This window comes from Syngnathus floridae, chromosome 6 (assembly GCF_059516105.1).
Source record: "Syngnathus floridae isolate MCC-2025c chromosome 6, RoL_Sflo_1.0, whole genome shotgun sequence".
NCBI classification, from domain to species: Eukaryota; Metazoa; Chordata; class Actinopteri; order Syngnathiformes; family Syngnathidae; genus Syngnathus; species Syngnathus floridae.
In genome coordinates this window covers 8,101,466-8,125,874 of record NC_142418.1, presented here as the reverse complement: position 1 = coordinate 8,125,874, position 24,409 = coordinate 8,101,466, and the positions used below count along the sequence as shown (strand labels likewise).

The window sequence follows — 24,409 nt, the reverse complement described above, 5'->3', positions numbered from 1 at the left end:
AGACCAGCTTGGCATGTGTGGGACTTGGTGTGTGCTATATTAGAAATGTACATGTCACTTGGTCTATTTTAGGTCATTTCAATGAGCACAACATGGCAGTCATATTTTTTTATTTTTTTATTTGATAACTGTTTTACGTACTTCTCCATTTAGGCACGTAAGCATGTTGCCATTTTTGCAACCAGATGGGAAAAAAACAGTGTGCGTCTAAATACCTTCCGATGACATCACTTTCCCCCGTATTTCCCCCAAAACATCAAACCAGTGTTTTGATTTTTAAATGGACTACTAATAAACGTTACGTGGCGCCGTTGGACCGTTTTTTTACTAACTAAAGTACGAACTGAAGTAAAGTACTCGAACGTTTTAGTTGAAATATTATGGTCACTCGGGGTTAGATTCTATCGCGCAACTATTTTCTGCCCGGTGGGCAATCAGTGCAACACGCATGAAAACAAACCGGTACGATGAGTCCTTTCAAGTTACTTACGTGTAGTGTACTTTGTTTTGGGTTTTAGTTGTATGCTATTTCAAAACGCGCGATACGTACAGGTTTACAGTACCCGGTGGAAGCTTCATTGCTGAGATTAGCACAAGAGACAGCATCAGAATGGGCGATGGTGGCAGCAGTATTACACCAAGAATTGGCAGCATGAAGACTTTGCTTGGAATAGTCGCCGGTGCAGGGGCCTCTTACGGAATTTACAAACTTTTAACCGGGGGAAGCTTTAGGAGATCTAATAAAAGCGTGAGCAATGAAGGTCCCGCTTCAAGGAGCAGTCAAGGTAGCTCTCGGCCAGACAGCCTGTTGGCCAAAGTGTCTGGACTGGACCTTGTGTCCCCCCAAAGTGAGAGAACGGATGATGCGACGGGTAAGCATTTGAATGGCGATGTGCATTCTTATAGAAATACCAAAATTATACATGTTGTTGCAGGATCCCAGTCTTTGTAATTGTTGTCATAGAAACACAAAGAGCGGCTGAAATTGGAGTAGCTCAATTAGAACCACGCACAACATAAACATTTATCAAAGTCATATTTGTTTTTAATCATTGTAACGTTTCAGTACAGCTGTACTGGTTCTGTGGTTGGCCAGAACTTATTAATTAACTGATCATACCTGAAATCTGCTCAAAGATTTGCCATTGGCTTCACAGGTGACATCATCCATCAGTCAGCTGGCAACCTTGAGCCACGGCACCTGAAAATGCTGCTGACATGTCTCCAGACCAGCAATAGTGTAGCAGACAGGTGTCGTCTCTTACTCACTTTAGGAAATGCTGCTGCTTTTACTGTCAATCAGGTACTGGCCTTCAAAAAATATATCGATCACATTTTTCTGAAGTTTTATCAACATTTTCTAACATTATGTATCCTCTATCCTGCAGAATGTTATACGTGAATGTGAAGGGATTCCTATCATATGTGGCTTCCTCTCTGACCCTGCACCAGAGGTTAAAGTGCAGACTCTGAATGCTTTAAATAATCTCTGCATGAACATCCCAAACCAGGAACGGGTGAAGGTAAAACACCGTATACAGTGAAACCCCATTTGTAGCAGAGGATACATTACATGCCCACCTGTGATATGTGAAAATCTGCGGTATAGCAAGACCACAAGCTATTTTGTCTATTTTATTTTGTCTAATGAAAATCTGCTCGCTTAATGCTAATACTGTATCATGCAAAATGTAAGACGGCATAAGGAAATTTTGCATGGATGTTTTGTAATTATCAATTCTGAACCAACTGTGAGTACCCAAAGAAGCAACACATACATACAGCATACAACAATACTCATTGGCATATAGTGTCTCTGATGATCCGAACCCTCGTTGCCTCTTTTGCATCAAGGTCCATACCTTAATTATTATTATTTTTTTTTTTTTTGGTGCTGTTTTATGCACAACATGTGTCAAAGTTACTCTGTGACGTTGAGTTTGACATCCATGTTGTTTGAATGTATGTTTGTATGTTGTTTGTATCTAAAATTATTTTAGGTCTACGTGCCACAAGTTCTGGAGTTGATCGAGATGGCTGCAGTGAACTCTGATGTCCAGCTAGCTGCTCTCAGGCTGCTGACCAACCTTTCAGTCACGGAAAAACACCAACATCTTCTCAAGGATTCTGTGACACTTCTACTCTCTCTGCTGGTGGTGGGCGACGTGACGTTACAGGTTAGCATCTGCTCGTATCATCCCTTTGTTAAGATCAAATACACTTTTGTCAGTTGTTTGACTATATTGTAGGTTAATACGGGTATTTGTTCCAGGTTCAGACCTTGAAGGTTCTTGTGAACTTGTCATCTAATCCAGACATGATGGATGATATTGTTCAGGCTCAGGTAAGAAGTCAGATTTTAAAGCGAAAGGGTGACCTCTATAGGTACAGTTAGAAGTTGCACATTTCTTGTGTTCAAAATCACAGCACGTGATGGGTGAACCATCATCCTATTAACCGTGTATACAGGGTCCATCAAAATGATCTGACACATTTGTAGGTTTAATAAAATGCAAATAAATTAAAGGAACAAAAGGTTTTTTTTCGAAAAGTACATATAATGCTATTTTGTTTTGTTTCATTTCATCTTCGTTTTGTTTTCGTTTTTTTTACTTTTGAATTTTTTTGAATTTTTTGCTGTCTACTAACACACGCACACATACACACATGCACAAACACAAACACAAAAACACATACACAAACTAAAGTGCCGATTGTAACAATAATGCAAAAAAAATCAGTGGCCTTACCGCTTCTACATATCCAACATCATGAAACATGATATGTAAGCGTAGACTCCACTTCTTTATCATTGAACGTATCAGATGGATGACTAAATGAAGAAAACAGTAAAAATTGAATCTTATCAATCTCTGGCTAGTAGCAACACATGCTAACATTTAGGAATTTTAAGACTGTACCTGCTTTGCTGGTTACAAAATATAAAATGGACAAGCAACAGCGGCGTCTCATCGCTTAAGTGAGTAACAGCGTCTGTCTTCCGTTTCATTCATGAAATGGAACAACATAAAATTTGGGAATCTAGAGCCGAATAAATCCTCTTTAATTAATGGTGACTTTGCAGTGTTCAATTTACCATCGTGACATGTTTTTAAGCATTCTTTATGTGCACTTTGCCCCCAGGCTCCGGCTTCTGTCATGCTGCTATTTGACGTGCAAATGTCATCCGAGGTGCTTCTGCGGCTGCTGACCTTCGTGGGCAACTTGAAGTCCTGGAGGCCTTCGGCACAGGTGGCCGAGGAGCTGAGGTGCAAACGCGACTGCCTCTTCCGCGTCATGCTGGACGAGTTGTCTGGGCTCCACGGCCGATTGGTCCAGTTGCTGTCACATCCCGACAGGGAGATTCAAGCGCAGGTGGCCCGTATATTGACATAGAGCACTTCTGTTCTCCCTACCCTGCGTCACTATCTGCACTATAGACCTTTTCGTTATGACGTCACACGTACTTTCGGGTGGCAAAAGCGCAAGCATTCTTATAGTAAAGAAACTCTGCCATGTCATTCTAACCCACGCAGAGCGATTGGGAAAATGTTTTTTTATTTTATTTATTTTTTATCTTGTTTTGCCTTCCTCTCTTCCGCAATTATTTGAATGTATTCAACTTCAAACACAATTATTGTCATGGTTCCAAATCACATTTTGCCATCCGTAAGTAGCCTGGCGTCTGTTGTTTACAAACATGAAATCGTGTATTTTTACACTGTTTTATACTCCTACACGTTGCCAAAGTCATCACGCTAGCACCAATGAAATTAGATCATAATTCCACATAGTCTCTACTATGGCCTGACTGAAACTTTTTTTGGGCTGATGCCAATTCTGATATTTGGTGGAACATAATTTGTCTTTTAGTATTTAACTTAACAATAGAGAGAAAAATTGAAAAAAAATTTTTTTTGTCATAGGTGTTTGGTTACTATATCATTTTATCTTGTGATGTGTTAATGCGCCAATTTCTGCAGATTTTAAGATAATATTAGCCGATTAATCGGTCAGGCCCTGGTCTATACCAGCAGCTCCAAATCAACTCGTTTCCCTTAATTTTTCAATTTCCATGCTTAATAAGGGAGGACATCCGTTAGACAGCCATGATAAGTATTTGTGACATTGCAAGAAAGCTATTTTCTTTGTATCATAACAGTGATCTTGGAAGAACTTGAATCATTTTCTAAAGAATGGCAGGTTGGAAAAAAACAGACTATAGGTGAATGTCAGAAAGTTACGAGAATAAAGTCAGAAAATTTAACAAGTGACTTTCCGTTAAAAATTCCATTGTTTTTAGAATATTATAATTCTAAACTAAAACTGCAAGTATTCATTCATAACTTTATTTTTTATATTATAAAACCAAGACCTTTTAAATCGCAAGAGTACGGATATGTTCATGTAGAATTGCCACTTTTTTCTCTAGTATTACAAATTTATGCTTCTCGTGTGGAATTGAGGTTTTCTCCCATGTAATATTCCAATTTTATTCTTGTAAAATCATTTTTATTTAATATAACATTATTGTAAAATTGTGTTTTTCTCATAACTTTACTCTGGTTAAATTACATTTGTTTTGTTCATAATAGTAAAGCTTTATTTTTTTATACGTGAGCCTTTTATTCTTCTATTGCAAGTTTATTCTTGAAAGAAAATGCTCCATTAGATTGAGAGTTTTAGTCTGGTAATATTACAAATGTATTCTTGTCTGGTTTTTTTGTTATGACTTCATTCTTGGAAAATTATGATATCCTTTCCCATCCAATGTCTTTAAATGTAGCATTTTTTTCTCCACTAAGATTACATATTTTTGTAATATTACAGCTTTATCCTTCAATAATTTTTTTCCCTGCACAAGTCAGTGGAACATGTAAAATATTCCTATTTTATTCTTGTAGAATTGCAAGGGTTTTTTTTTTTGCCTGTAGATGTAATTTCTTATTTATACTCGTAAAAGTTTGACTTTCTCGTATTAATTTTTATTTCTCATTCTGGCTTTTATTCAAATAAAAAAGTACTGAAGCCAGACCTTTTTTTTCAGGACCCCAACAAAGGGTTGCACAGTGGTCCCAATCTTTACCCACCTATTGATAGTGCGTTTCCAAATCGTTAGATTTTTTTTCCCCATACAAACTCGGCTTCCTGCCATCCGAGGATATTATAGTTAATCCCGCCAGCGCCACCTTGCAAAAACATTACGTTTGAAGGCATGAAACAAGAGTAGCAATTTGGACATAGATGACTGATTTTGACAGGATTCCAGTAACATTTGGCAGATTACAGCCGATAGTGAATGTTAAGTACAAGTCTCATTATGTACTTAGTGTAATGCGCCAGGATGTAACGTGACAGGTCCACATGGTTTAGCCGGAGGACTGCAGGCTCTGTGCATCCATCTGCTAGCATGATGACTGGGTCACTGTCAGTCCAGGCGTGATGAAATGCTGCAGAGTTTCAATGTATATGCTTATTTTGTTGATTTTTATCTCTCAGGAACACATTTGCCTAGAGACCCCCTTAATTTAATCCTATTTATTTAAGAAGGCAGCAGTTTTGTGTTAAATGATGTATTTTTCTGCTTAAATATTTCAATAAATGAAACATGGGCAAGTGTCATCTTTTAATGTCTTTTTTATTGTCTAAAATTTAGACAATTTTTGTTGAGGGCCGCATCATAGTCAGTTTCCTTCGGTGGGCCATTATGATTGTCAACCCAAGTAAATGTATGCAACGCCTCATATTATATTCAATATAAGCTTCAAAACAAACTGATGAATAATTAATTTTCAAATCAGAAATGAACAAAAAGGGTTAAAATATTATTAAAATGTTTTTTTTAAAGTGAAGACGATTTGCAATTTTCGTAATGACATAAATTTGATGCGCAATTTGTCTTCGCGGGCCACATAAAATGATGTGGCGGGCCGTATCTGGCCCCCGGTCCTTGAGTTTGACACCTGTGGTCTAAAGCCTCATGTATGTTATATTACTGCACTTGAATGGTTTGCTTTTGCCCACATTTGTTTTAGTCTCATTTTAAAAATATTCATAATAGCCTAATAGCAACGTTAAGAAACCGTTTCCAAGAAGCAGTGATGATGATGATCCGTTCAATGTCTTTGTTCCGCCTCCTCCAGCGTCCATCTCACCCCACTTCCCCTGCGCCTCCCTCCTCCCCGGGCCCTACACGCTGCCTCCTCCCCCGGCCAACCCTCACTAGATGACCGTCGTACCATCCGGTGCTTCTCCTCCACTATACCAGCCGGATCCTAACGCGAACGACGCCCTGCCAGTAATCCAGGCAGGCGACGTTCCTCCGAAGCGATCGGCTCGACCTGGCTATGTGGAACCAGCAGCGGGACGCTTAGACCGATTTCTACGTATCTTTCTTTCTCCGTGTGACCGAGGATGAGCACCATCGCGGCGGCTACCGGATCGGCTTCTTGCCGCTTCGCCCACTACTTCGTCGTGTGTGGACTGGACCCGGAGACGGGCCTGGAGCCGGACGATGGAGCAGGTAGCAAAACAAATACCCGACAAGCCTCTAAATGTCAATATATGTGTGTTTTAGAGGAGAATGTGGTCAATTTAGTGTGTTTAACGTCGTTGTTTACAAGTATGAGATCCTCTAGGAAGCCTGTCAGCTCAATTTTAATATCCATATATATATACATATATTTTTTAAATAAATATCATCCACTACTCTGAAGGCACATCTAATAAAATACTGGGGCCTTCATTTTAAATATATTTCAGCATAACTCGCCAAAAGAAAGACATAAACTGACATTCGACCAGCATCCTATTGTGTTTAGCCCATCATTATTCAGCACAATATTTAGGTGCATCATTCACAAGATAGTTTTTCTTAATATTAGCAGGATTTCTTTCCACCTCTGTCATATTCCAATCCTAAAAAATCTTAATTTCCCTAAATGTTTGCCCAGCTCATATTTAAAAAAAAAAACAATCCTATTTTGGTGACATTATCCAGACTTAAGGGAAGGTGTTTTTGTGATTGATTGTGTAAGATGTCCAAGGGGTTGTCATGGCAATAACAATCGACGCAGGGAGATGCTCTTCTCTTGTGAAGGGGGCCATTCGGCTTTTATTTACTAATGGAGCAAAGAGAAATGGGAAGATTTCAGTTGATTTTGTCCTCCGTGTTGACAGTGAACCGTGACGTAGACAAATTCTGTCTGGAACATCAAACGTCATGTCTTGGTTAGAATTGTGGAAAAAAACAATAGCCCTCCGTCACTATGATATTAAATGCGACACTAGTCTGGCAGGGATGGAAGGAATAACCCTGCTGATGTTAAAGCTGCCAATGACTTTTTGTCTTCTAACTAACTGCATCGCCTTTAATCGCTGGCTTCCCACTGAGAGGGTGACCGCTCCGCTGCTTGGGTGCTTGCGATCGCTGTCAATCTGCTTATGTAACAGCAGGCCATCGCCTCGCCACTGCAGCAGAAGCGGCAGCAGGATATGCTCCTTCAAGGGATTTCCTGCCTTCATGGGAACATTGGGCCTTAAGCCGCAACAGAGCAGGAGAGTTAGTCATACATTCTTATCTCACACCCCTAACTGTGAAAATTATAAGTTAATCAAAATAAATCAACAGTCAACATAATGTATAACCCTGGCAACAAAGGTGAGTACACCAAGAGGTGAAAATGTTTGTGTGTAAAGTGAATTTCTTTCATTAATTTTTATTCAACAGTACAACAAATGCAGAACATTTTACTCAGCTAGCACAATATTATTTCCTTGCCTTGTCAAATGCAGCCAGTCAGGAACAAGATGGTTTATCACAAAATAATTCACTTGAAGGGAAGTCTAACCTGTTGCTCTTTGAATTCTTCATATAATTCCAGACATTAGTCATCAGTGCCATCTTGGATATGTTTTTATCAAGTGGCTTTGTAACACACCTCGTAGACAGGTTTGGTGCGTGTCTGTCAGCCACGTAGACAAAATAATTCCAGTAAAGTATCAATTTCGCCGGCAAGGTACCTTAATCCTTTTTTTGGTACTGGTAGCGTTAAGTCAGCCTGGACTAACTCTCCCTCGGTTGAAATACAGCATTACTCATGTCATTTAATGGTCCTTGCATCTCTAATGTACCGAGTTTATGTCATATCTAATTATCTGTACTCTTCGTTCTTGTGCTGTACTGTACAGCAGGAGTTTTTTTCTGATGATGACATTATCTGTGTTTCCTTTTGGGGAGTATGAGGACTGATCTCATGTTATGAAAAGGATTTACACATTATACATATTTGACATATTATGGCTATTCACTCATTTGGAGTTTGAAAATATAAAATTGTTCACATCATTTTCCATGTCTGTGAAAACAGAGGACATCCATGTGTGTGTGTGTTCAATGGCTTGTTAAATTTGTTGTTTCGCACCATGAGACTAGACAACTGCTGAATGTGCAGGATTGGGATTAAGATTTGTTTTGATAACATTGTCCATGGAACTTTTCAGTAAACTAATTGGGTGCAATACGCATCAATGCGTCCAAGGGTACTGTACTTAAATCTAGTGTCAGTTTTATGGTAAACTTCATCAGGAAGTGACAAAAGCAGCTTGACTTAAGCTTGCCTCAAAACTGTACGAGTGAGTCTCTTCATTCTGCCAGTCATGTTTTTCGAGAGTCAAAGTATCCTTTAAAAGGTGTGTTTAATGTGTGGGTGGGGCAAAACCATACATAAAAAAAGACTTTTAGATTGTAATCTGTTCCAGGTAGGTAACCTCCAAATAAACAATTTCCTGTATAGTACACTAAAACTGTCCTCAAAGATTAAAACAAAGTTTAAATAAAAACACCTTTAAATTTATATGGTAATTTGTGAATAAGTCAAAACTATGTAGTAATTACCCATTTGACATTCTTTTTTATATGATAAATCTACAAAATTGACTACTATTTAGTGTTTGACATTTTAATCCATCGATTGTTGGAACTCCTAAACTGAAATTATTCTACACAAACAAGATTTCTCAACGATTTATGTATGTTGAGACGTTTGAGCTCTCGAATGTGAGTCAATAGAGAATTGCCAAGCACTCAGGAACAATCTGCTGTTGTTGGTTCCTCAATGCAGTGCAGTGTGTTGTGCAGCCTAATCAAATTTCACATGACGCTGCCCGTTGGAATGCCGCCTGGCTGAGGCTTCAGCTTCGACCCGTTCGCTCCAGATGACGGTCATGGGGGGAGTGCTTGAAGGGGAATGACGAGGACTCCCTGACCCCACAAAACAAAACCACAAAATAGTTTAAATAAGAAATTGTCAGAAAAATAAATGCCCTAGTAAAGTACAGATACCTGCCAGAAAATCTAGTGGAGTACTGGCTATACGTTAGAAGCAACTGATGCCGGCTGCTATTTTAATCTCCTTCACTTGATATGTGTGTCCTCATCTGCTCAAGGGCGAGTCATTCTTTTGCAGCTGCCGTTCAGTCAAACCAGACGAAACACTTTAAACCAGGGGTGTCAAACTCATTTTTGTTGCATCGTAGTCATAGTTTGGAGGGCCATTATGATTGTCAACCCAAATAAATGTATGAACTTCTCATATTATTCTGTACAGTAAAGGCTACATAACAAACTGATAAATAAGTAGTTTTGAAATTGGAGACTAGTAAGAACTATTCAAATTTAAAAAAAGATTAATGGTAATAAAATTTATTAGTAACATCTCTATTTTGTAAAAGTGAAGACAATTTGCAATTTTAGTATTGACAATTTTAGTATTCAAGTTGATGTACAATTTGTCGGCGTGGGCTAAATAGAATTACACTGCGGGCCAAATTTGACCTGTGGGCCAGAGTTTGACTTCCCTGCTTTAAACACAAGTAATTGGAGAAGACTTATCTGGCTCTTTGCTCACCGCCCATCCATTTTCAATGCCACTTATCATGTTCGGGGTGACGGGGTGCTGGAGTCTATTCCATCTGACTGACCTACAAACGGTGAACTACACCCTGAACCAGTTGCTAATCAGCTGCAGAGCACATTGAGGCTTATTTGGGTTCAATTCAGTTCCTTACTTGCTTTTTTTTGCATACTTTCAAGACGGGGCGATTTTCTCTTCCGGGCTTCTGACACAGTCACCATTTGTAACATGGAGATTTGAGTGCAACCACTAAAGAAGCATGATTTTGACATGTGTTCTTGCAATGTTCACTTTCCGTCTATTGTGCATCAGTTAAAACAAATTTTCTCTCAATTGATTTTCAGGAGAGAGCTTTGAGCAGAGCCCCATTCACCGGTCCTTCAAATCTAGGGTTCTGGTTCACTACCCCGAGAGCACAGACAGGAACCCCTTCAATAAGGATGCTGTCAACACGGTGAGAATGTGGAATTAGTTCAACTAGTAAGGAGGAGTTTTCTGGTTAAAAATGAATACCAGTGGTTTAAATCGGTGTGATGTTTATGCAAATGACAAAATACAGGTAGCTACAAATAGTTTGGCTGCAGATGATATACTGTGTAAACAAAACAATGTTTGACTTTATTTTTGAATATGTTTATTGTTGTAATGAAGAAAAAACAGATCAGATAAAAGCTTAGATTGTCATCTCCTGTCTTTTCTTTCTTCAACTTTCAGTGACAGGTAGAATTTCAGTTAATTGGTCCAAATGTTATCATTTACTGCAAATAGTGTATCTTCAGTCAATTCTGTATGCCAGCTTCGTATAGTATAGTGAAATGCAGAATTACAGTTAGTCAGATTTTTTTCAAAATGAAAGATAATGTACTTTTGTTTAGCTTTTTATGACAGCCACATATCCTGACAGGCTAAATTGAGGTTAAATAGTCAGAAAATTATTTACTACAAATAATTGACTTTGAATGGTGACATGTAGTGACAGTTGGAATTTTAGTTGATTAAACCAGAAATTATTCATTTACTACAAATGATCTTTATCAGGCGCAACTAATTTGTTTCCATTTTTGCAAGGCACCACTCACTGTACTGTATGCAACTGTTGCGAAACTGTTACATTTTTGTCACTGTTGTCATTCTCCCTCTGCGTCATCAGCTCTGCATGCCGAGGGGTCTTTCTTTCCGGACTCAGGCCGACCGCCTGGAGTCTCACTTTCACTCCTTCACCATCGGATTTGAGGACGGCACACGCTCCTACGGCTTTGTCCACACCTTCTACGAGGAGGTGACAGGTGCGCAGATCATCACAGCCATGCAGACCCTTCACAGGATGCACCACGTGGAGCATCACTCCGCTTCCTCTTCTTCCGCCCCCTCGTCCGCTTCATCTCCCTCCACTTCGAGCATGGACTCACTGGGGAGCAGCCTGGATGAGTCTGACGGCGAGTCTCTAGCGGCCGGCAACGCCGCCGCCACCTGTCTGGGTTGCGCCGGCTCCTTCGACCCGTCTCATGACACGCTGTACGTGTCCAAAGCCCTCTGCCTCCTCACGCCGCTCCCCTTCCTCGGAGCGTCTCGCCACTTCCTGTCTCAGCTTCACCAGGCCGTCGCCTCTCAAACGGCGCCACCTCTCCCGCTGGAAAGCTACATTCACAACATCCTCTATGAGGTGCCTCTGCCGCCGCCCGGCCGCTCGCTGAGGTTTCACGGCGTGCAGGGCCCCATCTTGTGTCAACGGCCCGGCCCCGGTGAGCTTCCTCTCGGGGAGTATCCTCTGAGGGAAGCCTTCTCCTTGCTTGGCGTGGACAACATGGTGCAGCTGCTTACATGCTCCCTCCTGGAGACGCAAATCCTGCTCTACTCTCAAGGTATGAAAATCTTCTTTAGAACCATAAGTGTGTCTTCACTGCTGATCTTCCTCCTTAGACTACCAACGCTTGATGACAGTGGCGGAGGGCATCACGACATTGTTGTTCCCCTTCCAGTGGCAGCACATCTACCTTCCCATCATTTCTACACCTTTACACCACCTCCTGGACGCTCCTGTACCTTTCCTAATGGGCATCCAACGCAGGGATGGCGCTCAGCGAGCCTCCCTCCACCTGCCTCATGAGGTGTGAAATTCTGGATTTTGAAATAATTTTGTCAATTAGCGCCACTGTGATGCAGACACAACATCTTCAAAAATTAGCAGCTGAAAATTTACTTGGGTTGACATTTGATTTGTTTACAAGCCACTAAAAAGTCTCTTTTACTTTATACTGTATTTCCACTTTACGTGACATTTGAGATCTTGCGCAATATTCCCTCTTGAACCAGATATTTGTTATTTTCTGCTGTACCCAGCTCACTAATCCAGTCAATCGTGCAACATCACTGCATGCTGTGTGAATATCTCGACCCAGCCTCTTTTAAAATTGCCCTAGAAAGAAGGCAACCGAGTCACTTGGGGGCATGGATGAAAGGCTGCAGTGTATGAGCATGAGAGATAGTGAATAATTCATGTGACTTAATCATCACATTGTTTTTCTGTGCAATTTGATGACACGGGGTGGGAAACAACCTTCAAAACAAACCAGGAAGTGAAGAGAGTAGGAGGATGAAGCTGAGTCAGGCTGGATCAACGTGTACCTTCCAATCGTCCCCCCTGAGGCATTAATCTGACTGTCAGAGGTCGTTGCTCAAGGTTGTGTGGCTACTGACTAAGCTGCGCTACTTCGACTGTGATATTTCCCTGGCTATATCTGTACAATGATTTCAGGTCAAGAAATGCATTTTTGCAAAGATAATAATTAGTAGTCCCTATCTGAGATAAATCGACTTAGCAACATTTTATTGTGATTACAGAACCTCTTTGAGAGAACCTCTGAGAGCTATTTGAAAAATGTTGACTAACATTTAGGTACAAGAAACGGGTCAAAATGAACAAATTAGAGTAATTACTTGCTATAACGTTTGAATATGAAAAAAAGCTTTAACTTTGTAGATAAAAAAGCTTAGCAATATCAGAATGAGTAGCTAATAGACAAAAAGGACAACATTGTCTCTTCAATAGAGAATTTTATTCCAATATAAAACACATATAAACTCATGGTTTTGGATATGTAATCAATTCACAAAAGTACAAAAAAAAAAACTCGCTTAGCATGTTTGTCTTAACAGTATTCAGGCTTGGGTTTGAATCTTGGCTTTTGCTGTGTTGGCATGTTCTCTGCTTGCTTGGGATTTCCATAAAACATTTTTTACTTCATTTTAATCTTAAGGTGCAAATGCTTGTTTCTTGGCGGTAATGAATGTAATTTTGTGCAGTGCTAGCGGTCTCTTCTTTCTTCTCTTGCTGCAAAAGCTCAGCTCATCCTCTTTCGGGGTTTCAAAGTGGCAAGAACCAATTGAGCGGATGGAAATCTTGATGTGAGATCTTAATTGAATGTTTCCAGCTCTTCCGGTTTGCCTCCAAGATATGAAGGACTGCATAGTTTCATGCAATTTTAATTATCTGATGGGAGAGGTGATTGAATTTTTTTTTCCTCCTGCATAGGCCAACCTTTGCTTCGTGGACATTGACAACCACTGCGTGGACCCTCCAGAGGGTCTCCCTTCCTTTCCGGACCAAGCTGAGCTAGTGCGGGAACTGAGCGACATTCTGCAGCATTTTGGGGTCCCCCTGCAGGGAAGTGCCCTCACAAAGCCCACCCCGGCCTCCCCTCAACTGAGCAGCCTAGTCTTGGAGGATCTGATGGAGGACAGAAGGAACGGGAACCTCAGGGGAGAAGAGCTGGAAGCGTTAGAGAGGCTGCAGGCTCTGGCTTGGAGGTGCGGAGGAGACAAGTTATCAGGCCAAGAGAAGACGCTGGGGCGCGTATTGGAGGAAGAAGAGAAGGCTTTGAGTGATGCGAAGATGAACATTCAACTAAGGGAGGTGTTTGCCGGACGATTCGCTACAATGTTTGGCCGCTATGAGGAGTTCGTCATCCACAGTGCACACGATTTAGATTCCTGGATGAGTAATCGAGAGGGAACGTTCAACTTCGACAAGGTAAAGTGAACATTTGTTGGGTTTTTTTGCGTTTTTTTTCCCCCCCAGGAATATTCTAGAAGAGATTCAAGTAAAGTCAAATTTGTTTATCTTTTTCAACAAAAAAAAAACTGAAAATGGACATTGATGTAATTATGTACTAAAATTTCGAAGGTGATTTGTACATATATTTTCTCTGCATCTTAAATGGAGGCCTTCTTCTATTATACTGCATCTTTTCTCAATAGATGTCAGAATTCAAGATTCAAGAGGGTTTTTTTTTTGAACTGTGGAATAGCACGGAACCACTTTACTTGGAACCTCTATTGTCTAACTTAATTCCCCCCAGCCCCACAGGGAATGAGAGAAACAAAAGGTGTTCGTTTATTCTCTGGAATAAAGCACGAATGGAGTATCCATTAAAGTTCAGAAACTAAGCGGACTTGCCAGGTTATCAGAGAGCTTTGGATTACTGACAAAAATAACTTAAGTACACAAATGACTCCAAGGTTTGAGTTTCGAGTTGAGGCTGGTGCGGCTTCCCCCTTATGTGCATCTAATTGGACATATTAGCTGCAGGTCATGAAGTGCACCAGCCAGCAGAGCAAACCTTTACTTTTCTTTGTACTTTCCCACGCTTTTTTGCTGTTTGTTTCTTCACCGTGTGAAATTGTTTTGTACTATTTACAGCATTTCATACAGTCATGTTTCCTGGCAGATAATAATGCTATTTTTTAATGTGTGCGCCTCTAGTAAATCGAAGCACCTAACAACAGCTCGGTTAAATTGCCTAAAATTGCATTAACTAGTATGGAATGCTATCCAATTTTTTTTTGGTGCTGTTTGTTTTGGATTCTTTTTACCCAACATGGAGTGAGCTGATCGTATATATAGGTGAAACTTGGGCCTACACACAAAAATTTGAGATTTTCCCACAAAATGATTGAAAAAAAAATTTTTAAATTGATTTTTTGCCATGTTACATAATCATGAATTGGCTGTTTTTTTGTCCAAAGTAATGGCAAAAAAGTGATTTTGAAAATGCCAAATATTCCTGTGTCAGTTTTGATGTGTGCCTTGGCTCAATATTGTTATATATAATCTTGTAATATTGATCATCAATATGTCAATCTTAATTTTATTTAAGATGTAGCATCTCACTCAACATTATTTCCTTGTGGACCTTCCGTATCCCAGGGTGCCTTCCTCTCAGCTCAGCCTGTGACCCACTTGCATTTCCTATCCCGCTTCCTGGAGACGTCTATGTTTTCATCTTTTGCCGACGGCAAGGTGATCTCTCGCTGGGCTGATCGCGAGCCACTGCAACAGCTCTTTGACAGTCGCCTGGAAAGGGAGCGACTCTACGACACGGACCAGGCCGACTCTCCCGGGAGCCGCTACAGGAAATGCTCCACGCTCTTTGAATCAGGTACCCTGGAAATGTATAATGACAACATCAAAACGTATTTTGTCATTTTTGCCACGGGTTGTCATGCAGCAAAGGTCACACTTCTTGGCCCCGCCTCTTTCATGGACGTACACAGACGAAACGTACAATATTTTCTACACATGAATTCACAATGTGTTTGTAAGGCGTGTTTTAATATTTACGTATCTTGTATTTGTTATGTAGTCGATTGCAATTTTAAATACATTCGTAGATAACTCATTGCATTTACATGAAATTTGCTAACAAGATGCACTCATTATTCATTTAAATATCAATCAAGAAAAATGTTTAAGAAAGGAGAAAAAAAATATTTAATCAGAGTTGCCCATCTGGTTTGTGTTCAGTTGATGATTCTCTGCAGCATTATTGCGCACAAGAACATCAAACCGAATAAAACATTTCTTGTATGAATATCAAAGTCAATTTCCATAAAAGGCAAAACGAGTGCAGGAATAAGGCTGCTTAGAGGGGGCGGGGTGCGGATGGAAGAGCATTAAAGATGGGGGTGCGTCAAAGAATGTGGTGGGGGATGAGCTGTTTTTGTGTCCCTTCTTCCAGTCTGCTCATTTAGCTCTTTTGAATGTATGACGAATATATGACGGTGCCACCATCACTGTGTGTTTGCCTTTCTTTACATCATGTGTCAGAAAACCTGGTAATTCAACAGTATATAAACACTCATTGTATGTGTTGTGTTTTTTATTTATTTAATTTGAGCTTGAGTTAGTATTAGAATGGCATCTTCTATGAACAGGCCTTTGTTTCCCCTCTAAGTGACAAGCCCCGTTGTGTTTCCATGACTGTATGTAAACTTTGTGTCCATGCATGCAGCTCAGGCCATCGAGCGCAGGCTGCTGAAGGCCGACCACACCGCCATACACCCACACCTCCTGGACATGAGGATCGGCCAGGGTCGCCACCAGCCGGGCTACTTTCCCAAGCTGCAGGCAGATGTCCTCATACACTCCCAAAGCACCAAGTGAGTCTTTCATCCCGGGTTGACGAACAATGTCTAAAGCAGATGGTGTCATACAAAGGGGAGGATGACGTTATCAGTCAGAAAATGAATAGTGAACCACAGATTCTCACGGGGGATCACTGGGCTTGATTCTAGCCACGTGCAAAAAATCTGGACAAATTAAATGTACTGTATGATCATAATAATGATAAATTATTATTAATAATAAATTATTATTATGTGTTTATGTATTCAAGAACAAGTCACTTTACAGTATAGCATAGTTACAGTAATAATAAACTTTCAGGCAACTTATACTTTAACACACATGGAAAATCAACACATACAAACTAAAAAAAAAAATTGCTTGAAAATCTACAGTATATCAATGGCGCAAACGCCGAACCATAATGATGTAGTTTATAGCCGGGGCTCACTGTATTACAGTTTGGATTCAAGGCACACTTCCAAATCGGGGTTACGAATCAGCTTGATTGTCTTTTTGTGGATTGTAAATGGACTGCTTTTATATTGCACTTGGCTTGCTTCAATGTAGTCAGTCACAGCTCTTTCTGCTACAGCTCTTTCTGCCATGATTAACGCTGATGGCATAAAGTAAACTCATTTGCACACTGCAGTAGATGACACTCACACTCACACTTACACTCTTTCAAGAGAAGAGTGCTAGTTGCTTGCAGCAAGTGCTATTTACATCATACAAAGCAATACCAAAATTCTCTAGTCAACTAATGTTGGTACCTGATTCAAAGACGCAATGCAAGTAAATCTTTCTAGGATTTTTTTCTGAATCTGTCTAATAATAATAATAATAATAATAATAATAATAATAATAATAATAATATACAGATTTACAAAATCAAAGACAGTTTTGAAATCAGCACAAAAAATATCTTTGGAGACTCATAAAGCTATCTCTGATTAAAATTTGCTATTGAGCAGTGTTAGAACTCACTTTACACAAGGATGGTATTTTTGGAGTATTTGGTACCTGCAGTTTCTTCAGTGCAAAATGTGTGTTTACGTCCAGGCGGTCCAGTCGTGTCACAGCATCACGCAGATCCGATTCCTGGAGGACATCAGCAGAGCCTGATGCTGAACAAAGACAGGTGCTTTGTTTGCCGTTCAAACACAAGTCTGTACAAAAACACGCTTCCCTTATATCTTGGTTGATTTTGGTTCCCTCTGCAGAAGCACCCATTGGTAAGAAAACACCTTAACCATCTTAAATTTCTGGACCTGTCACCTCAAGTCATCGCTCAGACGCACAGAGAGTTTGTTCAAGGACTGCTGAACGAGTGTCGACTGAAGGTGAGATTCTCTTGATAGTCTACAAAAGTCATTATCTCTGCTAGGTGGTGTTTGGAATCTTTGAGTAATGCAGGAAAACAATGGCTTGCATGCTCGTAGAGGACATTGCATCATCCATTTCAGTGGAAAAATTCTTGCACTAATCCAAGAATTCAATTAGCCAGTCCTCAATGAGAATATTTACAATGTCTTTACTTACTGTTAAAATTTTTAATTACGGTCAGCATTCAGTCCGTTTGACAATTGATGTCTTTTTTTTATCAACATTCTGAATTGGTCTATTGCTTTTCAATTCTCTCTACTCTTCTAGACCAAACGTATGTTGATGGAGAGGATGGGGAAGGAGAATGTGGAAGTGGGTCAAGGGGAGGTCAATATCACCGGCCTGCAGGAGAACACTCTGATTCACGGTCTGTGCGACCTACTGGAGAGAACCTGGGGCCACGGTCTGCAGATGAAACAGGTCAGATCCTGCATCCTCACGTCAACCAAATGAAAATGTTTTCAGGGCACTAACAGATGTGTGTTGGTATGTTTAAACAGGGAAAGTCAGCTCTGTGGTCGCATCTGCTTCATTACCAAGCAGCTTTAGAGAAAACAGAGGTGCCTGCTGAATCTCCAGGTAGATTGGAATGAAGCATTAGACATCATCTAGTGTAGTCCAAGGTTCCTTTTATCCCTGCGTGAGATTCAGTTTTTGCTTCTGTCAAATATATCCAGGCACAGAGCAGAGAACATATGACGATGGCGCTGTCCTTCAAAAAGGATCCTTGGTACAAGATATGAGGTGAGTAACAATATGTTTGAATTCTAGAATCACTTGGAAAACAGATGGAAAATGTACAACGGAAATAAAAATGCCATTTTTTGTGGTAGTAAAAATGACACATTTTATTTACACGCCGTAGAACTGACTGTCGGCCGAGCGCATATTCACAAACACGCTGACCAGCAGTAGCGTCAGGCCGGCAGCGTCCATCGCCAAGCCGGCAAACAGCAGCGGCAAACATTTGACCGACAAACCTCTCGTGTCCAAATTACTACTTAATATTCTTGATGTGCATATTTTTTTCTTCTTTCAGGTTTATCCAGACGATGAGTGAGGGAATGTCTGAGGTGGCACAAGCCCGGGCCTGGATCAGCTTGACCCTGGAGAAGAAGATGCTCTCACAGCACCTTAAAGAGATGCTTACAAACCAGGAGTTGCTTAGGTAAACAATGAATTTCATCCTGTCTTTTTCTTGTGCCATTTTATGACCTTGTTTTGCTTTTGGTTTTCTACGCAGACAGCTATACAAGCCTCACGCCTTCCTTCTCTGCGAGGAAGAAAGAGAACAGTTTCTATTCCACCTTCTTTCTCTCAACACGGTGGACTATCTTTGCTTCACGCGCGCCTTTGCCTCCATCAGTGAGTCAATACAAATAAAACTGTGACAAAAGCACCCATAGACAAGGCAAGGTTATTTGAACAGCACCATTCATACGCAATGCAAATCCAGAGTGTTTTACACGGAAGAAAGAAAAAACTGTTAATGACAACAAATAGATGAATAGATAGATGGATGAATAGACTAACAGATGGATGATAAAAACAAGCAATGATATTATTGCTAAAAAACAACCCGCCTCTCTACAGACATTCCCTATCGAGTCGCTATCATCCCCATGAAGAAGCTGAGCATCGCCATGGCGACGGTCAACCCGTGGGTGTGTGTGTCTGGAGAAATGGGAGATTCTGGAGTGAGGCAGATCCCCAAGAATACCCAGGAGATTTTTTTCCAGGTTTGTCTCATAAATAAAAACATTTATAATATTATATATATATTATAATTATTATTATAATAAGATGTATATGTATTTATAAAAAAATACAAAAAATTATAAAAAAATTACAAATAAAAAGGATAAAACAATAGCATTCATTTCATCATAATAAAATTATCACAGCTTATGAGTTTGCGTAAACAACAGTTGTTTTTGTTCCAGTGTAAGAACCTGGGCCGACTGAGTACTTTGCAGCTGGGACAGGAGAACTCGGGCCTGCTTGCCAAGTGTCTCATTGACTGTGTGATGGTCTACAATGAGATCACGGGACACACATACAAGTAAGAATAGCAGTCACTCTTTGAAGGCTACATGCTTTTCAAATATCCAAAATAGACGACGCTCTAGTTTTTAATGTGTGCCATTTGTGCTCCGCCAGCCAGGTTTTTACACTTCCTCTTTGGGTACACTCACCAGCCGCAAAATTAGGTTCACCTACTCATTCGAATAAAATCAAATACAAGCACAAGCTGCTCTAGTTTGGTAACATGTGTAGTTCTGCAGGTGCACTTCAGGACAATCTTTTTTCCCTGCATCATTTTTTCTTCTGCTTCTAAAATATGCATGGTCCTCCCTGCCAGATTCCCTTGTGGCCGATGGTTGGGGAAAGGCGTGGGCGACGGCAGCTTGGAACGAGTCCTCATTGGGCAGTTGGTGTCACCTGGTGGCGAGGAGGATTTTGGAAGATGGACCGGGACGCCGCCAGAGTTAGCTTCGCCTTCCCAGGGCGTACGTGCTGTGCTGGGATCCCTTGGAAACAGGACGAGTACGTATGGAAAAGTACACGTTAACTTCTTCTTGATAGAAGACAGTATTGTTTGTGAGCAATGGCAGTTCGTGTACTTGCTCTCACTCTCTGACTGTACTCTTGTTTTTGTCTCTTGGCAGGAGTGCTGTCTGTTGAAGTCCATGAAGACATGAGGGAAGCAGCTAATAATCTCGTCAAGCACTTTCACAAACCTGAACAAGAGGTGTGTGTATGGAATGTAACATAATCAATTTCAGGCCATATATTTACTAATGTGAAAATGTCTCTCTTTGTCCCTTTCAATTCTGGCAGCGAGGCAACCTGACCATGTTGCTATGTGGCGAGGGAGGCCTGGTTCCCTCTTTGGAGAAGTTCCTCCTCCATGGCTTCAAGTCCAGTCGTCTTTTCCAGAGAAATGTGTTTGTTTGGGACTTTGTCGGTGAGTTATTCGATGTAATATAAACTTTGTGTTGGTCTCCTTCTATAGGCTTCCTAACTGAATTCAACTCCATTCCACTTTTACTTGATGTTAAATCTAAGGCTATATTTGGACTTTTGGATAGATAGTGTGAGATTTTTTTTGTATGAGTTGAAAGGGGTTTTGATGTATGATTTTTTTTGTGTGTGTCACACGTTTTTTGGGTGAGAAAGTTTTTTTTAGGTGTTTTTTTTTATGACACCGAATTTTTTTGTGAGTTGTTTTTTGGTCGGTATGACAGTTTCTTGGGTGCATATGAGTTTAGTGGGAAGGTATGCAATTTCTGGTTTAAGTGGGATTTTTCTTTTTAAATCTTTTTTGGCACCTCATAGAAATAAAAATTGTCAGTTGAAATGTTTGTAAAACTTGATATAGGCATAAAATGTGAATTTTGCACTTGTAACGGCAGTGTATATCCATTCTTAAAGTTATGTATATGTGTTTCTCTTTGTAATAGAAAAGGCTGTGGTTTCCATGGAGACGGCCGACCAGCCGGGCCACCCTCCGGGCTCAATGCTGATAAAGGAGCCGCCTTGCGACTTACTGTGCCACTACGTCAACTCCATCAGCGCTTCGCCACGAAACATTGGGAAAGAGGGCAAATTCCAGCTTTTGGTTTGCCTGGGAGTCAGGTGAGAGGCTCCACAATACGCACATTTACCTGATCACTAATCGACTCATGCAACTAGCTTGATATATGATCAAAACACTATAGATGAGCGAAAAGAAATTAACATAGCTAACTATCTATGTATTGAATGTTTAACCATCTGGCCCGTTCTCTTCTTAGGGACCGACTCCTTTCGCAGTGGCTTCCACTGTTGGCTGAGTGTCCCCTAACGTCGCGCACCTACGAGGATGGCGCCTTGATGCGCGACCGCACCGCTGTGCACTCTCTCTCTCGCATCCTGCACACGCTCAACGAGTTCACCGTCACGCTGGAGACTTCGCTGGTCAAGGGCGTGGCCCTCTGACGTCCCCTAACGGTGGTCACCCCTTCTGAACTCCTCATTTGCTATAAAAATATATTTAAAAAAATCCCCTGTGGACGGGAAAGATGCCGCGTGAGGTCCAAACCTGTTGCCCTGTAAATGTCTTTACACACTGTACCTGCTTTGGGATGTAGTCAGATCCCCCTTGTGTGATTACACTGTGGAGAAGAAAAAAGAATATGTGGACAAAATTCATCAATTCCAACTTCACATGGACAGACGGTCAGTGTTTATTTTTTGTACCTCACATCGGGTGCACGCTCAGAAAAAAAGCGCATAGTTGTTTCTTGTCATATGGCTGATACCCTTGAAAAGACTACTTTTGTTCCTCTGACGCTTTACCTTTACATTTTGGGCACAAACCTCACCTGAAAAATTCTAGGTCTGTCATAGTCAAGTGTCAAGGGGACAAAAAATTAACTGGGTAACAAGACAGGTGACAATTGTTACTGTTATGGTGACAATATGGTGGAAAACTTCATTTATCTCAGTGGTTCAATTGAGGAAGTGATACGCATAGAAAAATATTTTGTGGCGTGTTACATCGGCGAGTCTGCATTTGAGTGCCAGAGCGTGAGTTGTGCTCGACAGCAGCTGTTCTGTTCTGTTTTACAATTCTCTCTGTGTTCAAAAAACGGCTAAAAAGTGCATCGATCACTAGCTCTCCTTCACTACTTGCGAAAGCATTAAGCTAAGTATACTACTTATAAACCCATAAAAAATGATCACTTAAAAATCACAAGTTCTTTTTATGTGTTTGTAATTTTAACACAGTGATTCTCAGTGTATTACAAAATAGAAACATCGTCTAAGTACAGTTCAGTTGTATTTTCAAGTTAAATAGATTTGTAATTAATATTTAAGAACTGTCTGTTTTAAACATTTATTTAAAGATTTATAAGAAAAAAATATTCATCTTTTTTGTGCAATACAATTGAATTGAATAAGAACAGTCCTTCAGTTCTCCAATATTTAAGTGCAGCGTTTAAACGGCATAATGCTAGAATCGCTTCCGAAAATATTCCATTTACTTTTTAGGAGTAAAGTCTTTTTTTTTACTTGTTAGTTGGTGTAAACTGTTTGTCAGTCACAGGTCAAATATGTGTTTCACTTGAACTACTGAAATAAGTGAACTTTTGGACTACATTTTATTTAGTAATGAGATGCACCTATACACAGATAATAATCCTATTTGGCCTTGAGCGTGTACTTACCCCTTTCAGTGTTTACTCCCCTCCTACTCTTGTTGCTTGCACTCTGTTGACTTATAACGAAACACATGCATGGCCAATCCATTTGTTTTGTCGCTAGTGTATTGTGATGCCAACTATCAGGACTTGGGCCTTATTTACTTATTTCGACACCAAAAGAACGCTTTGTTCCCCCTGTGTTGTGGTATGTTATGATGCTCTTCTTATTATATCGGCGCTGTTAACTTCACTTTTTTGTGTTGATCAGACTCAGAATATTCCAGGTCCACTTCCTTTCTTGTAAATATGGTTGCCTCATCTAATAATCTCTCAGTATTGTGACATGTTTTCCAGTTAAAATACATCATACTTGTATCCAAACTGTAGATTCTGATCCTGTGTATGGTGGTCCTACTGTTTGTATTATAAATGAAAGTGAGAGCACCAGCTGGTAAAAACCACAAAAGTATTATACAGTGTTCCTCTTTTATCGGAAGGATATGTTTAGCAACTTTTGAAAACAGTTTTCCATCCTCCCCGATATTTGAAACATTTAAATGAATCAAAATGCAAAAATATTCTTTAGCGCCTATTCTCACACTCTTTCTGTTAAGGAATCACTTTGAGGAAAAGGACTGGTTCGATTATTAAAATGCAAAGTGTGCAGTTGAAATCTACTGTAACTAAAAATGACGGCACATTGAACATTAGAAATGTTCACCCAAACCATATCATTTCATCTGCAACTAGCCATGGATGTTAGTGGTTATAACTTTTCAAGCAACTCCTTTCAAACGCAGACAAGCAACACAACAGAACATACTGGCTTAATTGAGAGCTTAATTGCCCAAGTCATTTTTCAGCATTTTTAGAAAACAAGGTTTTCTTAGTTTACTTTTGCACAAAAATAAAGAAAAAACAGGAAGCTAAGAATAACTACCAATTTTACTTTTAAGTTTAGTTTGCGACATTCTCTACCTCTTATTCTTGCTGTTAATTATGTTGTATCTCTTGAGAAGACCTCCATTCTGACCTGCATGTTGTGGAACAATGTGGTACTAGACCGAAGCCTAATTCGGACTTGCTTGGGTCCTGTAAAACCGCCTAAAAGCGCTTGCAAAAATATCTGTGATACAGCGATGGTTCCCTGTATTGCATTTCATTTACCAGTTAGGAAATGCTGTCTTTGTCCTGCACTGCCCCGCGAGCACTATGTAACCCAGCCTCTATTGTCATTTAAATACAGATTAGAGAGAGCAATAAATGAAGGTTATTTATGAAAATGTGACGTCACAGATTAAAGTTACTAATGAAACAAGTGGAATGCATTGTTTTTTCCCCCTCATTGTTTACCTACCTTAAATTTGGTTGTGAAGTCCAGCAGTGTCTTGATTTACTGCACGAGTTAAATTTGTACCGTGACTGCGGATGAGTGTCTTTCAAGGGGTGTGACTTGGTGACAGTGCTGCAGACTGTCAGCAAGTTTTGATGCAATGCAGGAATCCATAACTAAGCAA

The 24,409-nt window shown here is 40.2% G+C and overlaps 2 protein-coding genes and 1 long non-coding RNA gene across 4 annotated transcripts; 2 read left to right on the top strand and 1 right to left on the bottom strand.

Moving 5' to 3' along the window:
- Window positions 1-299: 299 nt before the first annotated feature.
- armc10 (armadillo repeat containing 10) lies at window positions 300-5,622 on the top strand. Its single transcript, XM_088379725.1, has 6 exons — window positions 300-872; window positions 1,158-1,303; window positions 1,389-1,523; window positions 2,001-2,177; window positions 2,273-2,344; window positions 3,145-5,622. The coding sequence occupies exons 1-6, from the start codon at window positions 611-613 to the stop codon at window positions 3,394-3,396; spliced, it is 1,044 nt and encodes a 347-aa protein (XP_088235851.1). The 5' UTR covers window positions 300-610; the 3' UTR covers window positions 3,397-5,622.
- A 540-nt stretch (window positions 5,623-6,162) lies between these two features.
- Window positions 6,163-24,210, top strand: LOC148396343 (DENN domain-containing protein 5B-like). Its single transcript, XM_088379087.1, has 21 exons — window positions 6,163-6,523; window positions 10,259-10,368; window positions 11,065-11,776; window positions 11,835-12,022; window positions 13,447-13,944; window positions 15,121-15,352; window positions 16,205-16,352; window positions 17,380-17,458; window positions 17,541-17,660; window positions 17,971-18,123; window positions 18,204-18,282; window positions 18,381-18,447; window positions 18,743-18,871; window positions 18,947-19,068; window positions 19,297-19,442; window positions 19,647-19,765; window positions 20,066-20,250; window positions 20,373-20,455; window positions 20,545-20,671; window positions 21,168-21,342; window positions 21,501-24,210. The coding sequence occupies exons 1-21, from the start codon at window positions 6,415-6,417 to the stop codon at window positions 21,682-21,684; spliced, it is 3,765 nt and encodes a 1,254-aa protein (XP_088235213.1). The 5' UTR covers window positions 6,163-6,414; the 3' UTR covers window positions 21,685-24,210.
- LOC148396342 (uncharacterized) lies at window positions 18,514-24,350 on the bottom strand. 2 transcript variants are annotated; one of them, XR_015859096.1, is made up of 4 exons: window positions 24,250-24,345; window positions 21,821-21,860; window positions 20,338-21,752; window positions 18,514-20,234 (listed from the first exon to the last, which is right to left on the bottom strand). It is a non-coding gene; the product is annotated as an uncharacterized LOC148396342 (long non-coding RNA). The 2 variants fall into 2 exon arrangements; XR_015859095.1 differs by having other exon boundaries at window positions 20,338-21,860; window positions 24,250-24,350.
- Window positions 24,351-24,409: the final 59 nt, after the last annotated feature.